The following is a 20,015-nucleotide window of genomic DNA, read 5'->3' on the forward strand; positions in this document are numbered from 1 at the left end:
CTAGAAGACTGCAATTACTCCCAAAGCTCCCCACTTTACAGTGGCTGCTCCCAGACACCAGGGTCCTAGTCAGCTGATGTATCTTTGGAGGGGTTTGAAGTGCTCAGCCAGGGCTGAGAATCAGGCTTTGTAGCGAAGAGGTGGGGGGGGGGTTCCTCTCTCCCCACCCCCAACCATGAGGCTTGAACTCAGGGCCTGGCACTGTCCCTGAGCTTCTTTTGCTCAAGGCTAGCACTCTACCACTTGAGCCATGGCACCACTTCCAGCTTTTTCTGTGTATGGGATACTGAGGAATCGAATCCGGGGCTTCATGCACGCTAAGCAAGCACTCTACCACTAAGCCACCTTCCCAGCCCGGGCGGCTTCTCTCTTAGAGAAGACTTCAAGCTTCTCTGGACACAATTTTGGCTTCAGCATACCCACCTGCAGCCAGCCATTCAGATGCCAAGAAAACAAAGAACAGGGTTTAATTGCTTCTGAGAAGGTACCATCTGCTGTGGTGGTTGGCAGGGAAGCACGGCACAGGTGGCTGGCCTGGATAGAGGCTGTTACTCCAGGAGGCCCCTGCGATAGAGGTCCCCTCCAGAGTGGAGGTCATGGGGTGAGGGTGCAGGTCAGAGGCTTCCAGCTGGTCTCAGCCTAGGAGCGCCACAAGACCAAGTTGGCAGGCGGCACGTCGAAGCGCTTGCGGGTGTGGTCAATGTCCCTGCAGTACAAGTAGCCGCAGGTGGGCTTCTGCAGTGTGCAGAAGGGGTTCAGGGAATTGCGATACTGGGGGGTGTAGAAGTGGAACCTGAGCTTGTCTGAGTTTTGCTCCCGATGGTTCACCATGACCGGCATGTAGGCCGCGGCCAGGCACTGCTGGCGGTCCTGCATCCAGGAGCGGGGCAGCTGGGAGGTCATACGCTTCAGCTTCAGGCCTGATGGTGTCTTTGGCCATCGGTCACCATCTGAGCGTTTCTGGAAGTACTGAGGAGAGAAGGGAGGAGTTTGGCAGCGGAAGCCTGGGAGTCAGCCATGAAGGTGGGAAGCAGGAGGGAGGGCAGTGGAACCCAAGCCCCCAGAGCCGCCCCAGAGCCTGGCTTGGCTGGCTATGTTTGGGGGAGGGTAATGGAGGGGGCAGGCGTTGACATCAGTGGTTCTCTCTCCCACAGTGACTCCTCCCTCCTCTTCAGGCCTCCTATCTGGCCTCTCTTCTACCCAGTTAACTTAGTCCCTCTGCTCCCCAATCTTTTTTTTTGGCAGTCGTGGGGCTTGAACTCTGGGCTTGGGTGCTGTCCCTGAGCTCTTCAGTTCCAGGCCAGTGTTCTACCACTTGAGCCACAGCACCACTTCTGGTTTTCTGGTAGTTCATTAGAGATCAAAGTCTCACAGACTTTCCTGCCTGGCCTGGCTTTGATCCACATCCTCAGATCTCAGCCTCCCAAGTAGCTAGGATGACAGGCGTGAGCTGCCGGTGCCCAGCTATGGGCTTTGCACCCTTGCTTGACTTTTTCACTCAAGGCCAGGGCTTTACCACTTGAGCTACTGCTCCAGTTTTGGCTTCTTGATGATTAATTCGAGATAAAGAGTCTCACAGTGTTTCCTACCCAAGCTGGCTTTGAACCTCAGTCCTCAGGGCTCAGCCTCCTGAGTAGCTTGGATTACAGGTGTGAGCCACCAGTACCCAGCCCTTTATAGATTTTCTTACCCCTGATTTTAACAGCCTCTCAACGTCTCCACTGTTTCCTTCAACCCAAGACATTTCAAGCGTGTTCAATAAATAGAACCCAGTTCAACTCATCTGGATTTTGGAGAGCAGAGCAACAGCTCCTCTGACCAGCCAGGCCCATTCCAGAACATTCCAGAACATCCTCATTGTTACCAAACCTGCCTCCTGCCCGCCACCCTCCCATCTCCTCCACATCGTCCCTGCGCGATTGTACATTGGATCTGCCCACTTCTAGAGACCCCATCCCCACATCTACTAACTCCACCTTCACTCCTCCTCCTCTTCTTCTTCTTTTGTGCTAGTCCTGAAGCTTGAACTCAGGGCCTGAGCCCCATCTCTGAGCTTTTTAGCTCAAGGCTGGAGCCACAGCTCCACTTCCAGCGTTTTGGTGGTTAATGGGAGATGAGTCTCACATACTTTCTGGCCCAGGCTAGCCTCAATCTTCCATCCTCGGATCTCAGCCTCCTTAGTAGCTACTAAGATTGCAGATGTGAGCCACCAATGCCTGGCTTCCTGGGGCTTGAACTCAGGGCCTGGGTACTATCCCTAAGCTTCTTTTGTTCAAGGTGAGCACTCTACCACTTGAGCCACTTCCAGCCTTTTCTGTTTATGTGGTACTGAGGAATTGAACCCAGGGCTTCATGTATGCTAGACAAGCACTCTACCACTAAGCCACATTCCCAGCCTTCAGCATCCTTCTTGACTGTCCAGGGATGGAGCTATCTTGTTCATCTTGGAAACTCCACACACTCCTCCCGACCCCAGGCCCTTTCTAGTGGACAATTTCCTAGTCATGACAGTACAGCCCCAAAGTTGTGATCATCCACTTGTGTATCAGCCTGGCTAGCTTCTGACCCCCTGGGAGTGAGCACAGGACAAGATACCATTTTCTCTCTGCCAACTTCACACTCCTCTGTCCTCTGGCACTGAGGTAGAGAAGGGGGCCTTCTTATGATTAAAAAACTACTTACCATGTAATTACTTAATCTCAATAAAGGAAAAAAGAAACCTACTTACCACTCCATAGGCTGAGATCTGAGGATCCCTGTTCAAAGCCAGGAAAGTCTGTGAGACTTTTTTTTTTTTTTTTTTTTGATCGGTTTTGGGGCTTGAACTTTGCACCTGGGCACTGTCCCTCAGCTCTTTAGCTCAAGGCTAGAGCTCTACCACTTAAGCCATAGCGCCACTTCCAGCCTTTTTTATGTGGTGCTGAGGGATCAAACCCAGGGCCTCATGCATGCGAGGCAAGCGCTCTACCGCTGAACCCCCATGTGAGACTCTTTTATCTCCAATTAACCACCAGAAAACAGGAAATGGAGCGGTGGAGCTGTGGCTCAAGTGGTAGAATGCTAGCCTTAAGCTGAAGAGCTCAGGGACAGTGCCCAGGCCCCAAGTTCAAACCCCATGATGGGAGTGGGGAGTGTAGAAGAGAAAGAAGAAGAAGAGTAACCTCAGTGAGCGGAGAACACCCCATCCTCCCATCCTCCACTAGGCGAGTGCAGCCAGCGTGGGGCAGAAGTGGGGGCGGGGCTGACTGTGGAGTTCCAGGTTAACATCTGCTTTCATTTAACTATGTCCTCCCTGTTGTGTCTGTGCGTGTGCCCGTGCGTGTAAGGGACACTTGGCAAGCTGGGCACCTGTGGCTGTAATCCTAGGTACTCAAGAGGCTAAGTCTGGGGCTGGGAAGGTGGCTCAGTGGTAGAGCGCTTGCCTTGCATGCATGAGGCCCTGGGTTCGATTCCCCAGCACCACATAAGCAAAAAGAAAAAAAGCCGGAAGTGGCACTGTGGCTCAAGTGGTAGAGCGCTAGCCTTGAGCTGAAGAGCTGAGGGACAGTGCCCAGGCCCAGAGTTCAGGCCCCATGACAGGACCCCCCCCCAAAAAAAGAGGCTAAGTCTGAGGATCATGGTTCAAAGCCAGCCTGGACAGGAGAGTTTGTGAGAGACTCATCTCCAATTAACCACCAGAAAACCGGAAGTGGCGCTGTGGCTCAAGTGGTGGAACGCTAGTCTTGAGCTGAAGAGCTCAGTGACAGTGTCCAGGCCCAGAGTTCAAGCCCATGACTGACCAAAAAAAAAAAAAAAGGTGTGTGTGTGGGGACACTTGGCAATGCCTAGATACATTGCTGGTTGTCAACCTGGGGACACTACCGGCAACACCTCTATATGCTCTGAAGGCCCCCAACACAGAACTCCCAGCACCCCATGTCAGTAGCATGGGGGAGGCCTGGTTCAGAGCTCTGAGGAAGACACTTACCTCTCCCTCCTGCCTTCCACTCCACAGGGAGCCTCACAGCTAAAACCTCAGGGGAGGCCCCAGGCCTCCTCTCCCTCACTGGGGCTTGAACTCAGAACTTGGTGCTCTCACTTGGCTTTTTCGCTTTGAGTCTGGTGCTCTACCACTGGAGCCATACCTCCACATCTGGCTTTTTGGTGGTTAACTGGACATAAGAGTCTCAGGGATTTTTCTGCCCAGGCTGGCTTTGAACCTTGATCCTTACATCTTGGCCTCCTGAGTAGCTAGGATTATAGTCGTGAGCTTCCCCTCCCTTCCATTCCCTTCCCCAATTTCTGTTTTTGTTTTTGTTTTTGTCAGTCCTGGGGCCTGAACTTTGGGCCTGGGCGCTGTCACTGAACTCTTCAGATCCAGGAGAGCTCTACCACTTAAGCCACAGTGCCACTTCTGTTTTTCTGGTGGTTAATTGGAGATCAGAGTCTCATGAGACAAGAAATGTACTCCTTGGAAGTGGTGCTGTGGCTCAAGCAGTAGAGCGCTCGCCTCAAGCTGAAGAGCACAAGGACAGAGCCCAAGCCCAGAGTTCAAGCCCCATGACCGACCGGAAAAAAAAAAAAAGTACTCATTACTTTGCCCATGTAATTGTAACCCCTCTGTATGGTATTTTCACAATTTAAAAAAAAAGTCTCATGAACTTTCCTACCTGGGCTGCCTTTGAGCCATGATCCTCAGATCTCAGCTTTCTGAGTAGCTAGGATTACAGGCATGAGCCACTGGTACCTAGCTGTAATTTCTGTTCTCTCTTTCTCTCTTTCTCTCTCTCCCTCCCTCCCTTCCTTCCTTCCTTTCTTTTTCTATCGTTGGTTATAGAGCTTGCTCTTGGCCTGGATGCTGTCCCTCAGCAGTTCAGCTCAAGGCTAGCTCTCTACCACTTGAGCCACAGTACCACGTCTGTGTATGTGGTATTGAGTAATCGAACCCAGGGCTTCATGCATGCTAGGCAAGCACTCTACCACTAGCCCATATTCCCAGCCCTAATTTCTGTTTTCTAATGAGAACCAAAAGCAGGGATTCAGAGTGGGCTCTCTCCTTCCACACCCCATGGCCACAGGCCTTTTAGAACCCAAGTAACCAGTGGGCTGGTCAGTCCCTCCTATCAGGATTTATAATGGGCAGGGGTGATTCAAAGCCTTCTGAGCAGGACCAGCCCTTCCTGTGGTACAATCTCCTACCTTCCATCTGGCTGGACCAGGCACACGATTTCACCATTAAAATCTGCCCACTGGGCACCAGTGGCTCACACCTGCAAGCCTGTTAGCCCACCTACTCAGGAGGCTGAAATCTGAGGATCACCAGCCCAGGCAGAAAATGTCAGGAGTCTGATCTCTAATGAACCATCAAAAAGCTGGAATGAAGCTGTGGCTCAAGTGGCCAGTCTTGAGCGGAAAAAGTTTCAGGACAGTGTCCAAGCCCAGTGTTCAAGCCTCTGGACTGGTACAAAACAAAACAAACCAAGTGTGAGGTCTTGTGTGAACAGCCCCTGGGGGGGGGGGGGAGACTGCCCCCCCATGCCCTCCCTGGCACCTGATGCAGTGGAACGAGCCCCACTCTGCCATCTGAAGGGCTGAACGCTGGCCGCCCCAGCCTTACAGGTCAGGCTGCGCCTCTAAGCTCCCACTGGGAAGTGGGGATGGATCAGCCTCCTCCCTGGCTGGCTGTGGTAGGGATGCAGGCGGGGCAGGGGGAGACGGGGAGCTGGAGCTTCCACTTCTTGGTGAGTCTGGCTCACTTTGGGCCTGGAGTCAGCTACAGATCAAAGGCCAACTTCTCTAGCTGCTGGACCCTCTGTACCTCCATTGCCCATCCTGTGAAGCGGGCCTTTAAGCAGCTCCATCCCACAGAGTTACCTACAGGGTCTCCTGGGCTATTCCAGGCCTCACACTTGAGCTCTTACAGCGCTACTTAGGCACACTGCCCAAGGGGGCGTCAGAGAAAGCTGGACGGCAGCCCCCCCTTCTCACCCCAAAGACACAGACAGTGGAGGAGTCAGGCAGGGGCCTAGCACCCCAGCCTTTTGCAAGAGGCCTCAATGAGCCTGCCTCCTTCCGGCCATATCTTATGGCCTTGGGCTGCCGGGCTCCACCCCGTGATTGCGTCTCACCTTGAACATACTTGACCTTGGTCTTCCTGGGTGGTAAGATGTTAGTTCTGGTGGTCTGGGGCTCTCGGGTGGGTTCTGGTTAGGGGGGCATTGTGATGTCTCTTTACAGCACAACCCCCTCTGTCTTCCTAAACAGACATGGGGCCAGGCTGGGAAGTGACATTTCAAGGCCTGGAGGGGCCTAGAAGCCTGGACATTGGTTTACACTGCATTTCCTTAGAGTCTGCACACTATGGGGTGGATGGGTGACAATCATCCACCAATGTCCCTCTGGGCTCCCAACATGTCCTAAGACGTCCCTGGCAGAGCCAGGCGCCCTGGCTCACGCCTGTCATCCTAGCTACTACTCCGGAGGCTGAGATCTAAGGATCATGGTTCGAAACCAGCCCGGGCAGCAAAGTCCATGAGACTGTTATCTCCAACCACAAGCACTCGCCTTGAACAACACCAAAAACAAAAGCTCAAGGACAGTGCCTAGGCCCTGAGTTCCAGCCCCGTGACTGACAAAAAATAAAAAATAAATTAAGTCAATGAGACTCATCCCCAATTAACCAGCAATTAGTGGAGATGTGGCTCAAGTGGTAGAGCGCCAGCCTTGAGTGACAAAGCCAAGTTTGACAAGCTCTGAGTTTAAGTCTCAGTACTAGCATGTGCGCACGCGTACACACACACACACACACACACACACACACACACACACACACACACACTTCTGACCTCTTAACCTTTGCCTCTTGTCAGCTGTATGACTCCCACAAGATACTTGATCTTTCTGTGCCTCAGTCCCTGATCTCCAGGGTGGGGATAGTAACAACCTTGACTTTGGCAGTTTCTGTATAGTTTTTTTTTTTTTTTTTTTGTCGGTCGTGGGGCTTGAACTCTGGGCCTGGGCGCTATCCCTCAGCTCTTCAACTCAAGGCGAGCGCTCTACCACTTGAGCTACAGCGCCACTAACTTTGGCAGTTTCTGGAGGGCCGTAGCCACTCCTGGGTAGGTTAAGAGTTTAGTTATGCTGACACGACTTTCTGCCCTTAGACTAGGCTGCTTCAGGCCTCCGGGAGGCCTCCCTGCTGGCCTCCCTGTGCCACTCCGGGAGGCCTCCCTGCTGGCCTCCCTGTGCGGCTCCCGGCATGACTCATTTCATATCCATGCCTCACAGTCCTAAGGGGGTGTTTGCAAGCTAGGAGAGCACTGGGGACAGGAAGCTCCCCCTCCCCCCTCCTGCCCATTTCTTCTCCCCCCCCCCCCCCCCGCCCCCAGCTTCCTCCCCACCTGCCCTCTGAGCTCCAGGAATTCTAGGCAAATGGTTGGAAGTACCTGGCTCTGTTGGATGGACATTCTCTCCAGCTCTTTTTACATGAGTGATCTGGGCAAATTGCCTAAACTCTCTCATCCTTATTTTTCCTTTGTTGTAGCTCTAGCACAGAAGGCTGAGTTGTTCTTGCTCCCGCCTTCTGGTGTATTATTATCATGGTTCCACAAAGGCTTCCCCTCATCATCTATTCATTTATTTTTCTCCGTTACTGCCCTGCTCCCATCACACACCTCAGCCAGCGGCAGTCATCCTCGCGCGCTTAATGAGTACCTTCTTGCTCATGTGTTCTTGCTAAATAGATACTGTTGTTTCGTGTGCAGGTAGTTTTCATTTACATTAGTGGCACTGTGTATTTTAGATCTTGTTCTGTTGTTGACTTTCAGTACTCTGAGCTGTGTTGAAGATTTTTATCCTGCCCAGCTGTTTTTGAAGAGCTGTCTGCGTTGCTAGGCAAGTGTCTCTTTCCTAGCTTCTTTTCCTTTTTATTTTGGTTGGTCGTGGGACCTGAACTCTGAGCCTGGGACCTGAACTCTGTGCCTGCGTGCTGTCCCTTCAGCTCAAGGCTAGTGCTCTACCACTTGAGCCACAGCACCACTTCCAGTTTTCTTAGTGCTTTATTGGAGATAAGAGTCTGATTTAAAAAAAAAAGAAGAAGTCCAGCAGAAAAGGCCAGAAGTAGCACTGTGGCTCAAGTGGTAGAGTGCTAGCCTTGAGCAAAAGCTCAGGCTTTTTTGAGCAAAAGCACCCAGGCCCTGAGTTCAAGCCCCAGGACTGGCAAAAAAATAAACAAAAAACAGTTAAAATTGGAGGGTTACAGTTCAAAGCCAGCCTGGGCAGGAAACCCTTATCTCCAGTTAATCACCAGAAAACCAGAAGTAGTGCTGTGGCTCAAGTGGTAGAGTGCTAGCCTTGAGCCAAAAAGCTCAGGGACAGCACCCAGGCCCTGAGTTCAAGCCCCAGGACTGGGGGAAAAAAATTCTGGAAGAGGAGCTGTGGGGAGATAGAGAGAGGGGTGAGGGGATGGGAGAGGAGGAGAGGGGAGGGATGATGATGTCTCTCCCTCCCCCCCCCCCCCATTCCTTCCCCTGACTAAGTCAGCTCTCCTGGCTTTGGTGGAGGAAAGACTCCAACCAAACTGGACAAAGGTCTAGCTGAGTCTGCGGGGAGGCTGCGGCTTCCGGCTGGCCAGGCCACTGAGTAAGCACCCGGCTGATGGGCTGATAGCACGGGTCTCTGCCTGCTGAGGGGAGCCTGTCATTTGTCTGCTTCCTTCGCTGGAGGAGCAGGCGTGTGGCGGGATTAGATGACTGGGCTGAGCAGAGACAACGCAGGATGCTGAGTTGGACAAAATCAGACCGAGATTCTGCCCGGGGGGCTTGGCCTCCGATGCTGACTGGCCACCAAATTGGCACTGGAGAGGGTGGGGGGGCCGCTCACTTCCCAGACTAGGACTTCTGGTAACAGGTCACCAGGCCAAAAGGCAATGAAACCGGGAACAAGTGAGTGATGCCCTAATACCCAGACTGCAGCCTCGAAGACCTCCGGTGCTCCTGAGCCACCCTGGCCCCCAACAGACTCCACATCCAACGAAGACATCATAGCTCACACTTGAAACGCCTCAGGAGGCTGAGATCCAGAGGATCACTGTTGAGGCCAACAGAAAAGTCCTCAAGACTCCATCTCCAAACCAACCAGCAACAAACCAGGCTGGAGGCATGACTTAGGTGGTAGAGCACCAGCCAAGCAAGTATGAGTCCTGAGTTCAAACCCAAGTACCAGAAAATAAACAAATACTTCAAGATATCCCCTGGGTGCGAGCTCCAGGGCTGGACACTTCATATAGTTTGGTCTTCTGCACAACCCAGAAGCTGTTACGGCTATTCCTTCTATGCTACACTGGAAGAAAGGGACGCAACCATACTTCCAGGAAGAAAGGGACACAGAGTACTTCCCCTATAGTCCAACTGTTACCCAGCCTGTCCTTTCTTCCTAAAGTGCACCTGCAGGCTAATGATCATGCTCCTTCTATGTGCCTAGCTCTTATTCTCTCCCAAATCAATTAGCACCTCGGCCTTTCTCCTTCCCATTCATCCTCCATGCATCCTCCATGCAGCTATTAGATGAAGATCCTTAAAACGCAGAAGTTAGGGCTGGGAAGGTGGCTCAGTGGTAGAGTGCTTGCCTAGCATGCATGAAGCCCCAGGTACTACATAAATAGAAGAAGCTGAAGTGGCGCTGTGGCTCAAGTGATAGAGTGTTAACCTGGAGCAAAAGAAGCTCAGGGACAGTGCTCAGGCCCTGAGTTCAAGCCCTGTGACTGGCAAAAAAGAACAAAAACAAACACAGCAGTTAGAGGCTGTGGCTCAGTGTGTGCTTGCCTAGCAAACAGAGGGCCCTGGGCTCTAGCCTCAACACAAACACAGTTGTTTTGCATCAATCTCTGGCCTGGAGCATCCTGGGTGCACTGGCCCAAGGCCAGAGCCTCTCAGGTGTTAGTGTACATACACCTCAACAGCTGGTGCTTTACCACTTAAGCCATGACTCCACTTTCAGTTTTTTGGTGGTTTATTGGAGTAAAAGTTTCATGGACTTTCCTGCCTGGGCTAACTTCAAACCCTCATCCTCAGATCTCAGCCTCCTGAGTAGTGAGGGTTACAGGGGTGAGTCACCACCCAGCACTCAGGCTCAAGGCTCCAAATTTCTTGTAAGACTTTAGAACTGCCAGTTCAGAGACTATACTGAGCTCTTCCAGATCAAAACCTTCTGAGTACTTGTCTTCAGGGCCTTGTGCTTGGTAGGCCGGTACTCTGCCATTTGAGTCACACTCCCAACTCCCTTTGCTTCAGGGTTTTGCTTTTTTGTTTTTGTTTTGACCATGGGGCTTGAACTCTGGGCCTGGGCACTGTCTCTCCGCTCTTCAGCTCAAGGCTGGCACTCTACCACTTGAGCCACAGCACCACTTCGGGCTTTTTCTGCTTATATGGTGCTAAGGAATCAAACCCATGCACGCAAGGCAAGCACTCTACCACTGAGCCACCTTCCCAGCCCATGCTTCAGTTATTTTTTAAATAGGGTCTTGAATTTACATTCAGGCCTCCTTAGACTGGGATTTTCCTGTTTACAGTCCCCAAGTAGCTGGAATGACAGGTGCCTGCTACCATGCCTGAACTTTATTCCTAGCATGGGGTCTCCTGAACTATTTTTTTTTTTTTTGGTGGGTCACGGGGCCTGAATGGTGGGCCTGGGGCACTGTCCCTCAGCTCTTCAGCTCAAGGTGAGCACTCTACTACTTGAGCCACAGCACCACCTCCAGCTTTTTCTGATTATGTGGTGCTGAGGAATCAAACCCAATGCCTCATGCATGCAAGGCAAGCGCTCTACCACTGAGCCACCTTTCCAGCCCCTTCTACTAGTTTTTAAATGAATCTCTCCAAAGTTGTTCTGTGCCAAAATAAGCCAATAAGACTGTACATACCCAGTCCCTCCTGTCCGTCACAAACAGCAGGCACCTGCTACACACACATTCAGCTTGTTTAGCAGTTAATCAGTTCATCTAAGAGATAACTGGATAGAGTCAGCTGATTCAGTTTTAGAGTTCCACCTGTGTGTGTGCATGTATGTGCGTGCGTGCACACACACCCACACCCACATACACATGTACCCATACTAAGTCTTGAACTCAGGGCCTGGGTGCTGTCTCTTAGGTTTTTCACTCAAGGCAGGTGCCCTACCCCACCTTGAGCCACATTCTACCTGAATTTTTAGTGCTTAATTGCAGGTAAGAGTCTTATAGACTTTCCTGTCTGGAGTGGCTTTGACCCTCAGTCTTCTAATATCAGCTACTTGAGCAGCTAGGATTACAGGTGTGAAACATTGATGTCCAGTGGGAGGGTGATGGTGTTTAGTGATATTGCCAGGCTGGTCTCAAACTCTTGAGTTCAAGTGTTCCCTCTACTTCATCCTCCTGAGTGCTAGGACTACAGGAACCTTTTACCATATGTGACCACATCTGGTAAAAGTAAGCAAGCCATAATTGTTTTGACCAATTACTTTTTTTTTTTTGTCAGTCATAGGGCTTGAACTCTGAGCCTGGGCACTGTCCCTGAGCTCTTCAGCTCAAGACCAGGGCTCTATCACTTGAGCCACGAGCCACTTTCAGGTTTTCTGGTGGTTTATTGGAGATAAGAGTCTCAAGGACTTTCCTGCCCGAGCTGGTTTTGAACTGTGATCCTCAGATCTGTTTCCTGAGTACTACGATTACAGGCATGAGCCACTAGTACCCAGCCCAATTACCTCTTGCTGTCCTCCCTTCTCCCTTCTGGCTCTACCATCCTAATTCCTACAGACATCCTCTGCCTTGTCTTTGCATGCTTCACCCTGATCTCCAAGCTTGCCTTGCTGGCTCTCTCCCTGATCTTCTGTTCCACCATCAGCATTCTCTGCCCCCTTCCTCCTCCTCATTACTTCCTTACTTGGGTTGTCTCTCCCTGTCTCTCTGCCTGTCTCCTCAAATAGGCTGTAGCAACTGGCACTGAAGGACCAGGTCTTTGATTCCTCTGGTTCCCTTGAAGCCCAGAGCTGGGCACACTGTGTTTTTCAAGAATATTAGCTAAGAGGAACTATTAAGTGGCTCAGAACTATAATCCTAGGAAGCAGAGATTAGGAAGATCTAGGTTTGAGGCCAGCCTGGAGGGGAAAAAGCAAGACCTCATTTCAAGCAATAAACTGGAGTGTGACGGAGATGTTAGGTAGGAGGATCAAGGCTGGTGGCTAGCCTCAGGCAAAAAGCAAGACCTGATTTTAAAAGTAAGCAAGAACAGATCTAGGAGTATAACTGAAGTGTTGGAATACCGATTTGTTAAGCTAGTGGCCCTGAGTTCAAATCTTAGTATTATTTACAAACAAACAAAAAGTACTAGGTACATGGTAACAGTGCTTGTGAATGCAGTTGCTTGGTGATTTTGCTAGGCCAGATACTGGATATGAGGCCTGGAGCTCTCCAAGATGGGAGAGTTCCCATCCTGTCCTGCCCTGTCCTGTTCCTGAGCATGTAAAACACTTGGGCGGGTTGTGATGATATCCAGGTGTAATAGTGCATCTGGGTTCTGGTGTTTTTTTTCCCCCCTAGTGCTGGGACTTGAACTCAGGGCCTCAACCCCGGCCTTGAATTTTCCCCTCAAGGCTGGCTTTTTCTGAGTAGTTTATTGGAGATAAGTCTCCTAGACTTAGACTTTTCTCTGCCCCGGCTGGCTTCCACCGTGATCCTCAGATCTCAGCTTCCTGAGTAGCCAGGATTACAGGCGTGAGCCACCGGCGCTCGGTCCAGTTGCTCTTTTATATTACATTACCTTGGGTTCTTGTATTCATGGACCCCCTTGTGCCGCTCATTTTGAGGGCCGTGGGATGCTTTGCCTGTCCTGGAGTTGGTTCCGAAATGTCCCCACGGGCCTGCTGGTGGGGCGCCTTCTGGAGCTGGAGCTGGCCGGGGTTCAGGGGACGGGGCCTGGCACCTGGGGGCGGGGCCAGGGGCGGGGCCGGCTGTCCTGGGGTGGGCGGGGCGCAGGGGGAGGGGCCAGCCGGGCACCTGGGGCGGGGCCGGGCACCTGGGAGCAGGGGGCGGGGCCGGCCGGGCACCTGGGGGCGGGGACGGCCTCGTAGGACGGGCGGGGCGCGGGCCGGGCGAAGTCCCCAGCCTACCTGTCCCGCCAACAATGGCCTGTTGTAGAGGCGCGGGAAGGAATGCGGCCGGGGGAGTTGGGCGGCGCGGCGCGGCGGGGCGGGGCGGGGCGGCGCCGCTTGGGCTCTCACCTGGGCTCTCACCTGGGCAGGTAGCTCGCATTTCCCGGCGAGCGGCGCCCGCGGCTGCGGCGTCCCGGCGTGCGTGCGGGGCGCGCGGGGAGCATGGCCCGGTAGAGCCCCCCGGGACGATCGTGCGGGGCTCCGGGCCGGGCCGGGCAGGGCGAGGGCAGGACGCGCTGCCCGCGCGGCCTGCGACATGAAGAAGAACCAGACGACGGTGCAGGGCACCTTCAGCAAACTCTTTGGGAAGAAGCATGGCCACGCCGCCGCCGCGTCCCTCTACGCCACCAACCCGCCCTGGATTTTCACCCACGAGGCCCCGGAGGAGGGGACCCGGCGCTTGGGTGAGTGCACCTCGTGGTGGCGCCGCCCTCGGGGGGACCGGGGTCCGGGGAAGGCTGGCACCGGGCAGGGGAAGGGACAAGCTGGGACCTGCGCGCGCGCCGAGGAGAGAGGGGAAGAGGCCCGCAGCCGGAGGGGGCCCGGGCGCAGCCGAGGGGCAGAGCGGCGGCGGGGACACCCCATAGCCCAGGGAGGAAAGAGGGGACACCCCCACCACCATAGTCAAGTGGGAGGGCTCCGAGGTCCCCACCTGCGGTCCCAGTGCGTCATTCTCTCTCCTTGGTGGGGCTTGTTACTGTGGCCGGAAAGGGCTTCCTGCGGTTGCCCGTGTCTCCCCCACCCCACCCCACGTCGGCATTTTCTCTGAGTCAGATCTGGGGTGGGGGTGACCCCTGGGCTTTTCCTCTTCCTCCTCTTCCCAAGCTGTGCTGAGAGGCGCTGCCGTCCTGCCTGCCCATGCGACAGGTGGGAAAAGTCAACACTGGCCGCAGGTTGCAGTCTGTTTGTGTGATCATGTCGTCTCCTGGGGACCTGGCCCTGGCCAGGTCAGCCAGGTTGTCTGTGGGCTGGGGGGTGGACCAGGGGGGCATTCCCGCCCACTGCCTGCCCAGGAATCTGAGCTGAAAACACACCGGCCAGCCCAGGCCCAGCTGTGGACCCTCTTACTCCACACGGCCTCGCAGCTTGTACCCCAATAACCAGGGGACACCCGGGGGGTAGGGGTGAGGAGGGTCACCCATCAGTGCCTTGGCCTTCATCTGTGTCTTCATTGACCTTTTTGGTCACCATGCTGGACAAAGGATGTCCAGCCTCTGCTGTGGACGCCGTTTCAGCCTCCGTGCCCCAGTTAATGCAAGGCACACGAAATGTCATCTGGACTAGGGAGTGACCAGGGCTCACCATTTGGCTTTTTTTTTCTTTTTTTTTTTGGGTCTAGTCGTGGGGCCTGAACTCTGGGCCTGGGCGCTGTCCCTCAGCTCTTCAGCTCAAGGCTAGTGCTCTACCACTTGAGCCACAGTGCCACTCCGGCTTTTATCTTTTTGCTTATGTGGTGCTGAGGAATCGAACCCAGGGCCTCAAGCATGCAAGGCAAGCGCTCTACCACTGAGTCATCTTCCCAGCCCTTGGCTTTTTTTTTTTTTTTCAATCATGGGGCTTAAACTCAGGAGCTATTTTGTTCCAGGCTAGTGCTCTACCATTTGAGCCACAGTGCCACTTCTGGTTTTCTAGGGTTTAATTGGAGATGTGAGTCTCATAGACTTTTCTGTCTGGGAGGCAAACCACGATCCTCAGATCTCAGCCTCCTGAGTAGCTAGGATTACAGGCACAAGCTACCAGCAATTTGGCTCTTTCTGAGCCTTTGCTGTAATTCTTAAATATATGAGGGAGAGGGAGAGAGAGAGGGAGGGTTGGGGGAGGGGGAAGGGGGAGAACTTGAAGGGGAACTAGTATTGATTGACTGATAGGTGCCAGTACAGGGACTTGAACTCAGGGTCTGGGTTCTGTCCTTTAGCTTTTTTTTCACTCGAGGCTGGCATCCTACCACTTGAGCAACAACTCCACTTCTGACTTTTTTGGTAGTTTACCGGAGATTTGAGTTTCATGAACTTTCCTCGTGGGGCTGGCTTCAAACTGCAATCCTTAGACCTCAGCTTCCTGAGTAGCTAGGATTACAGCCGCACAGGAATTAGCATTTGAGCTGAGGGGAAGGGCACTCCTGATAGAACAATGGGAGGAGCAAAGGCAAGGAAGAGTAGGGCAAAGTGGAGGCTTGGCATCGGTACTTAGAGATACCAGGTACTGGTAGGCCTCCTTATAAGAGGGGACACTTCCCTTGGCCTGAGTGAAGAAGAACTGCATAGCAATGTTTACAAATCTCCTCCTGCGCACAAGGCCTCATTGTATAAAAGCTTTGGGTTGATTTGTTGGCAGGAATGATGGTGGTGGTGGTGGGTCTAAGGCTTGAACTCAAGGCCTCATGCTCTCACTGGACTTACTTCCTGTCTCCAGGGGCTCTATCTACCATTTGGGCCACACCCCTAGCTGGGCTTTTTGCTGGTTAATTGGATATAGGGTCTCCTGGAGTTTTCTGCTCAGACTGGCTTCACACCATGATCCTCAGATCCCAGCCTTTTGAGTAGCTAGGATTATAGGCGTGAGCCACCGCATTCAGCTCCGGGCACTATTATTAGCAATCTTGTTTGACAGATGAGGCACTGAGAGGTTACATAGCAGGCTAGAGATGACACAGCTTTACTGGTGGATCTGAGGTCTCCCTGGGTGTACAAGTGGGCGATATTCAGCTGACTTTTAGAGTTGTACTGTTATCATAAGTATAATTTGAGGAGATTTCTGTGAAGCCAGTGTTCTTGGAGAGGTACCGCTAGCCTCTGAACCCAGGAAGGACCTCTTAGGTCCTTCTGAGGGAATTTGACACTTGGGGTGGGTGGCTGCTTCCTTCCCCAAGGTAGTTCCTCAGTCTACCCCTCTGGCCATTTCCCTGAGAGGGTGTTGGTAGTAGCCGACTTGGCAGTGCCCTGTCACCAGTGGGTGGGGCCTCCCAGGCCTCAGGGCAGGGCCGGGCCTCCAGCTGACTCAGCCAGGCTGGGTCCGCACACGGAGGGGGTGGAATCTGCATGCACCCAGCAAGTTGGCTCACTAGTGTTCTGGGGTGTTCCTCAGGGTGTCTGTGGGTGTGGCAGGGGCCTTCCTCCTTGCTATGCTTGGGTTGGAGAGGGGAGGGACCAGTGCTGGGTATTCTGAAATGGCATGATATGCCCACATTAACTTGGGGTTCTGTTTCTGATTATATGGTGCCAGCTACTCTCTCTGGGCCTCAGTTTTCTTCATGTGTAGAGTGTGAAGACTTCTTGGGGGACTGCCTAAAGTACTACTGCCTGGGCTGGAGAGATCCTGCCAGCTCAGCCTCCTAAGTAGCAGGGACTACAAGCATGTGTCACTTTGCTCAGCTCATTCCCAACTTCGAGCACTGTCTATACCTGCCTGCTACAGTTCCTTTGCCTTTTGGAAGTTGTGTGCACCAGAGGAAGGAGTTTCAAGTTCCGGCTGGGTGTTGGTGGCTCACACTTATAGTCCTAGCTACTCTGGAGGCTTAGATCTGCGGATCACAGTTCAAAGCCAACCTGTGCAAGAAAGTCCTTGAGACTCCAATAAACCACTCAGAAAACCGGACGTGGTGCTGTGGCTCAAGTGGTAGAGCACTTGAGCTGAAGAGCTGAGGGACAGTGCCCAGGCCCAGAGTTCAAGCTCCACGACCCCCCCCAAAAAGTTTCAAGTTCCATGGGGCGCCACATCTATGACACTCTCTGGTACCCTAGGTAGGGGTGAAGTGGTACCCAGCCCTTGGAGAACAGGCTGTGGATGCAGGGGGGAATACGGCTGGAAGTATGGAAGGGAACTGAGGTGTAAACTCCCTGCACTGAACAATCTACCTGCACAAGGGTTGGCATCTGTGCAGCAGAGTAAAAATGCAAGCTGTCGTGTGCAGGGGGTGATGGGTAACATTTCTCTGGAAAGAATCTCTGGGTCTTTGAATGCCACTGCAATCCTCATTAAGCCTCTGCCCAGCCCCAGCCCAAACAAGGGTCTTTCTTCAGAGGCTGGGCAATTTTCTTTGAATGTTTGAGAAAGCTGAGCTGTGGATATTTTGCAAATCTCTGATAAGAGACAAAGCGGGCCTTGCCTTGGACTCCTCGATTGCCTCAGATTAAATGAGCGAGGTTCTTTATCTCCTGCTCCAAACCCCCCTCCTTCCCTTACTCCAGCAACCAGATGCCTTGCTGGGGACTCAGTTCTCTGCCATCTCTGCTCCCCTTAGGAAACTGTTTTCAAGTGCAGATCCATCTCAGACACCCAAGTCAGACTTGCTGGCCTGAGGCTCTGGCTTGTTAGGTTTTTAATCCTGCTCCCGGGCAGGTCTTCATACAGGATGATTGGAAACTCCTAGGAGCTGGGCTCCTCAGGACCCCTGACAACCCCTGCCTGGAAAGCTGCAGGTAGAAAAAGTGCCAGGAATGTGGTCTTAATCTGGAAAGCACAACAGTCCCCTAGGGGGAAGGTCCCTGTTTCTGGGGGTCCCCAGCCTAAAGGGTAGGGAGCCCTGTGCCCCCCTCACTCCCCCCAGTACCTTTCTCCAGCCAGGGCCCAGCCAGCTCCAGCTCCAGGGAAAGCTGAGGCTTTCTGAGGTTTGCAGGTGTAGGAAGGAGCCTTTTTGTGTGTGTGGTGCTGGTCCTGGGCCTTGAGCTCAGGGCCTAGGTGCTGTCCCTGAAATTCTCTTGATTCAGGGCTGGCTCTCTGCCACTTTGAGCCACAGTGCCACTTCTGGTTTTTTTCTGGGGGTTCATTGGAGATGAGACTCTCACAGATATTTCCTGCCCTGGCTGGCTTCGAGCCACAATCCTCAGATCTCAGCCTCCTGACTAGCTAGGATTACAGGTGTGAGCCACCAAGGCCTGGCTTGGAAGAAGACTTATTACTCCTGGCCCCTGCAGGCAACCTGTTGGAGGTGTGCTGTACTGTGTGGGAAGTTCTGTGTACACACCTCTCTCCAGGGCCCTGTTACATGAGCACCTGTCTCTCTGTCTCTGTGTCTGTGTCTGTCCCTCTCCCCATCTCCCTCTCATGGCTCAACTCCAGGAAGCCGCCCCCCCCCAACTCTTGACCCTGCAGATAGCCATAGTGTCCTTTCTCTCCCAGCCAATCAATTAATATCTTTGGGGGGGAGGGTCAGTAGTGGGGATGGAGCCCAGATCTCAGTCATACTAGGCAAGTGCTCTACCATGAGTGGCCCCTTCCCCCCTCTTTATTGTTACCATTTCCTGAACCAGGCCCTGGGCTAAAACCTACTCTTACACATCTGGATTGAGCGGTGGCATGAAGGGCACAGAGTCCTTGAATGGCTCAAAGTCAAGTCCTTGAGGGCAGCTGAGACCAGAAAGGAATCCAGTCACCTGGGGTCTTGTTAGGAGCCCATCCTGATTCAGTAGGCTGGCAACAAGGGCAGTTGTGTTTCTAGCAAATTCCAGGTAAAGTCATCCCACTGGGCTGGACATTAAGGTTTCCTCAGTCCCCACACGGGGGCGGGGGGGGGGTGTTGTACACTGAGCTGCCACTCCAGGGCTCTGTCCCTCTTGTCCCCTCCTCCTCTGCTCTGTGTCACCCTGCTGCCCCTCCCCTGCACTCAGCCCAGCCTCCAGCGTCCCCTCTGCCCTTGGACAAAGGCCTCTGTAGTACTCACTCCGGCCAGGCCTGCTGGGGCTTGCTGGGACAAACTAGTCTTTTCAGGTTTCTGTCATGTGAACCTGCTAATTAGCAAGGAAAGGGCCTCATTAATGTCATTTGTGGGTTGCATTCACATAGGGCTCCCTGCTGCTTCCCTGGGAGGGGGAGGGGGGCCGCTCCCTTCATGGAGATTGGGAGTCATACTACTTAGTCCAGTACCCCAGTGTGTGGCTCACACCTGTAATCCCAGCTGCTCAGGAGGCTGAGATCTGAGTATTGAGGTTCAAAGCCAGCCAGGGAGGAAAGTCGGTGAGACTCTTATCTCCAATTAACCATCAAAAAGCAGCTCAAGTGGTGGAGTGCTAGCCATGAGGGAAAAGGCTAAGGGACAGTGCCCACGCCCTGAGTTCAAGCCCTAGGACCGGCACACACAAAAAAGCAGGGAGAAACCTGTTTGGGGGTTCTAAGTCACTGTGGATCAAGGCAATAAACTCCTCAGCCAAGGCCCCACCCCTCTTAAGCCCCAGGAATCCTTGGCTGTGGCCAATGCTCCTGAGGTCACTTGGGGCTCCTGGGAGTTTGGGGATCCGGGCCATGACTCTGGCCTGGCACCCTGCTGGCTTCCTGCTGGGACCAGGGGGAGGCCCAGTCTAGTGTATGGTGGCTGGGCTTTTGATTCCGGTCTTTTGTGGAGGGGGGTGGGCCGTGAGCGGGGACAGTTTGAGCTCAGTGGCTGGCATTCTACCACATCACCACTTCACTTCTGTCTTTTTGCTGCTTAATGGGAGATAAGACTCCCTTGGCCAGGGCTGGGAAGTTGGCTCAGTGGTAGAGCGCTTGCCTTGCATGCATGAGGCCCTGGGTTCGATTCCTCAGCAGCACATAAGCAAAAAGAAAAAAGCCGGAAGTGGCTCTGTGGCTCAAGTGGTAGAGCACTAGCCTTGAGCTGAAGAGCTGAGGGACAGCGCCCAGGCCCAGAGTTCAGCCCCACGACCGGACCCCCCCCCCCCACAAAAAAAAAAAAAAAAAAGAGTCTCTTGGCCAGGCTGGTTTCCTACTGTGACTCTCAGATCTCAGCCTCCTGAGTAGCTAGGATTACAAGTGGAGCCACTGGCACCCAGCTGGTCTTTAGCTTTTCCAGAGCATCTCCTGGGTGACATGCACACACCCCACCCCGCCTGCCCCAGCTCTGAGGGCAGCAGTGAGCACTG

At 53.4% G+C, this 20,015-nt stretch overlaps 2 protein-coding genes across 4 annotated transcripts in view; one reads left to right on the forward strand and one right to left on the reverse strand.

The window, feature by feature from the left end:
- Window positions 1–442: 442 nt before the first annotated feature.
- Window positions 443–13,454, reverse strand: Cimip3 (ciliary microtubule inner protein 3). 3 transcript variants are annotated; one of them, XM_070023745.1, is made up of 2 exons: window positions 13,243–13,454; window positions 443–969 (listed from the first exon to the last, which is right to left on the reverse strand). In XM_070023745.1, the coding sequence occupies exons 1-2, from the start codon at window positions 13,417–13,419 to the stop codon at window positions 640–642; spliced, it is 507 nt and encodes a 168-aa protein (XP_069879846.1). In that variant the 5' UTR covers window positions 13,420–13,454; the 3' UTR covers window positions 443–639. The 3 variants fall into 3 exon arrangements, with proteins under 3 accessions (XP_069879846.1, XP_069879848.1, XP_069879847.1); XM_070023747.1 differs by lacking the exon at window positions 13,243–13,454 and adding an exon at window positions 6,108–6,172; XM_070023746.1 differs by lacking the exon at window positions 13,243–13,454 and adding an exon at window positions 1,691–1,826.
- CUNH6orf132 (chromosome unknown C6orf132 homolog) overlaps window positions 13,161–20,015 on the forward strand; it is a 30,183-nt gene continuing 23,328 nt past the window's right edge. The window contains exon 1 of the mRNA XM_070023744.1: window positions 13,161–13,565. Within this exon, the coding sequence (XP_069879845.1) occupies window positions 13,418–13,565 (148 nt within the window). The 5' untranslated portion in view covers window positions 13,161–13,417. The remainder of the gene's footprint in view (window positions 13,566–20,015) is intronic.

This window comes from Dipodomys merriami, unplaced genomic scaffold (assembly GCF_024711535.1).
Source record: "Dipodomys merriami isolate MVZ:Mamm:240054 unplaced genomic scaffold, mDipMer1.0.p SCAF_16, whole genome shotgun sequence".
Taxonomy (NCBI): domain Eukaryota; kingdom Metazoa; phylum Chordata; class Mammalia; order Rodentia; family Heteromyidae; genus Dipodomys; species Dipodomys merriami.